This window comes from Myodes glareolus, chromosome 24 (assembly GCF_982192425.1).
Source record: "Myodes glareolus chromosome 24, mMyoGla1.1, whole genome shotgun sequence".
In the NCBI taxonomy this organism is placed as follows: Eukaryota; Metazoa; Chordata; class Mammalia; order Rodentia; family Cricetidae; genus Myodes; species Myodes glareolus.
In genome coordinates this window covers 12397054-12399932 of record NC_142049.1, presented here as the reverse complement: position 1 = coordinate 12399932, position 2879 = coordinate 12397054, and the positions used below count along the sequence as shown (strand labels likewise).

At 37.3% G+C, this 2879-nt stretch overlaps 1 protein-coding gene across 1 annotated transcript; it reads left to right on the top strand.

Moving 5' to 3' along the window:
- Positions 1 to 428: 428 nt before the first annotated feature.
- Positions 429 to 1388, top strand: LOC125401125 (olfactory receptor 5V1-like). The gene has a single exon (XM_048435351.3). The coding sequence runs from the start codon at positions 441 to 443 to the stop codon at positions 1386 to 1388; it is 948 nt and encodes a 315-aa protein (XP_048291308.2). The 5' UTR covers positions 429 to 440.
- Positions 1389 to 2879: the final 1491 nt, after the last annotated feature.

Below are 2879 nucleotides of genomic sequence, written 5' to 3'. Positions count from 1 at the left end.
CAAGGATCAGATGCTTTTAGCACAGAATTCTACCAGTATTTCAAAGAATAGTTAATGTAAATTCCAGCACTCCTCAAATTATTCCACATAAAACAAACAAACAAACAAACAAAACAGAACAGAAGAAACACTGACAAATTTATTTTATGAGGCCACAGTTACTGTGGTACTAAAACCGTATAAAGACTCAATAAAATAAAAGAATTACAGACCAGTTTCCCATATGAACATAGATACAAAAATACTCAATGAAATACTTGCAAAATAGTTTCAAAAACATCTACCATGGTGAGATAATAGTAAATACTATACAGATAAGACAATTCTTCCACCACATTCTGCTGTGTTCCCATTTTCTCAGCACCAGGATCTCTGATTTATCACTCAAATATTCATTCTTTGCTTTCATTTCCTTAGAAACATCGCTGTGGACAGAGAAGATGGATGTCTACAATCTTACCACAGTGACTCAGTTCATCCTCATAGGGCTCTCTGACCTCCCTGAGGTGCGTTATCCCCTCTTTGTGGCCTTTATCATCATCTATCAAATCACTTTGCTGGGAAACGGGGCCATCCTCTTGGCCATAGTGACTGAGAGAAAGCTTCAAACTCCCATGTATTACCTGTTGGCAAATCTGTCTGTGCTAGACATATTCTGTCCATCAGCCACTGTCCCCAAGATGCTCAAGAATCTCCTGACTGAAGATCACAGCATTTCCTTCATTGGATGTGCTTTGCAGCTCTATTTCCTGGTGGCCCTAGCTGGGACTGAAGTTTTCTTGCTGGCTGTGATGGCTTATGACCGGTATGTGGCCATATGCTTCCCTCTGCGTTATTCCCTCATCATGACCAAGGATCGCTGTGTGCAGTTGTTGTTTGGGACCTGGGCAGCTGGGTTTCTCAACTCCTTCATCCACACAATGTCTACCTTTAGCCTGTCTTTCTGCAAGTCCAATCGAGTTAACCAGTACTACTGTGATATCCCCCCTGTGGTGGCCCTGTCCTGCTCATCCACCTACGTGGCAGAAATGCTTGTTTTAGTCGTAGGAGGAATTTTTGGTGTTGGTGCTTTTCTGATCACTTTGATTTCCTACATATACATCGTGTCCACCATCCTAAAGATCCAATCAGTAGAAGGGAAGCGCAAAGCTTTCTCCACCTGTGCTTCCCATCTTCTTGTAGTCTTCTTGTTCTATGGCACAACCATATTTACCTATATTCGCCCCTCCTCCAGTCAACACTCTCCTGCCAGAGACAGACTCATCTCTATGCTGTATGGGGTCATTACCCCCATGTTAAACCCCATTATCTACAGCCTGAGAAACACAGAAGTCAAAGGAGCACTCAGAAAAGTTTTACGTCTTAGAATATGTTCACAGAAAACATGATTGAAGAGTCTCTCTCAAATTTCTTAGAATCAATATACAGAAAGAGGTAGCAAAGTACTAAAACAATGTATGTAAAGAAAGAAATTGATAACAAGCATGCATTGAAGTTCACATATTATTATACACATCTCTGTATCCACTTTAATGTTTGTAATTGAAAAATAAAATAATTTGAGACTGAATAGGATTAGTGGGTTATTTGAAGTAACTGTATCACTGTCTTATCTGTATCAACAGCTAAATCTACACACATGCCTATAATTATATACCAGCATTCTGGGCTTATATTTATTATTTATATATATATTAGAGTTCTAAAAACTGATCTCATTGATTCCAAAAATCTTTGCCTTTTTAAAAATCTTTCCACCAATATCGAGAGAGAATAGCTTGGTTTCCCAGAAGATAAGCCATAAAGGATATGATGGCTCTTCTTTGTTTTCGTATCCATGATCTCTGTTATTTCAAATTTCTTTGACTTTGGAAGTTAGTGGTGTCATTTTAAACCATGTTTCTAACTGGTCTGAATTTAATTTGTATATGCTCAGTTAGCAATTTAGAATTAAAGTTGGTACTAATTGTTATTAGAAAAATAAGAGAAATAATAATAAAAATAATTTCAAAAGGAGACCATCCTGTATGGAATAATAAGGTTACTCCCACAGGACATGGATCATTAAATGAAAACCACAGAACGAGGCATGGGACATCAAGGAGTTATTGGTCAGGGAAGCTAAACAAAACTCTAAATCAACACAAGATGTTGCCTTCGGTTACCACCTATAACTGGCTATATTCTTTTCAGTGATTATATCTGTAAATTTCTCATTTTATCTGAAAATTCATAGACAAAAATAAAACACTGTAATGTTCATTAACATTCCATTTACATGATTTTATTAACAGCAAGTACAAATCTATTATCTATCTACCTACACCTACTATTTTATTTTCAAAAAGTAGTTTTAGATTTTATTTCATGTGTATGAAAGTTTTGCCTGCATGTGTGTATGTGTACCACGTGTGTGCCTGGTGTCTATGGAGAATAGAAGAAGATATTAAATCTACTGAAACTAGAATGACAGATCACTGTGGGCCGCCACCATCAGTTCTGAGAACTGAACCCGGGTCTTCTGCAAGAGCAGTGAGTGTTCTTAACTGCTAAGCCATACCTCTAGCATCCATCTACCACCTATCAGTCAACTAGCCAACTATTTTCATAATTACTGTGCCAGCAAGTGTCAAGTGACAAGATATGTGTTCAAATCCGCTTGTGTTTCTGTTCATACTGGATCTGAGCTCTTTAATGTTCACGAGGATGGCATAACTTTCACAAGATTCATCGTATGATACTGGTAACAAATTGTGAGGTTTGAGTCCAACAAAGAAAAGACTTTGAAAATGTAATAGTTTAATTATATTTTGAAGCAATTTTTGCATACATTTATTCTTTGATGTTGTCCAGCCACAATATTCTACATGGCATGTCCA

Excerpts from the sequence above, each read along its gene's own strand:
- LOC125401125 (XM_048435351.3), top strand. The coding sequence starts at position 441 with ATGGATGTCTACAATCTTACCACAGTGACTCAGTTCATCCTCATAGGG.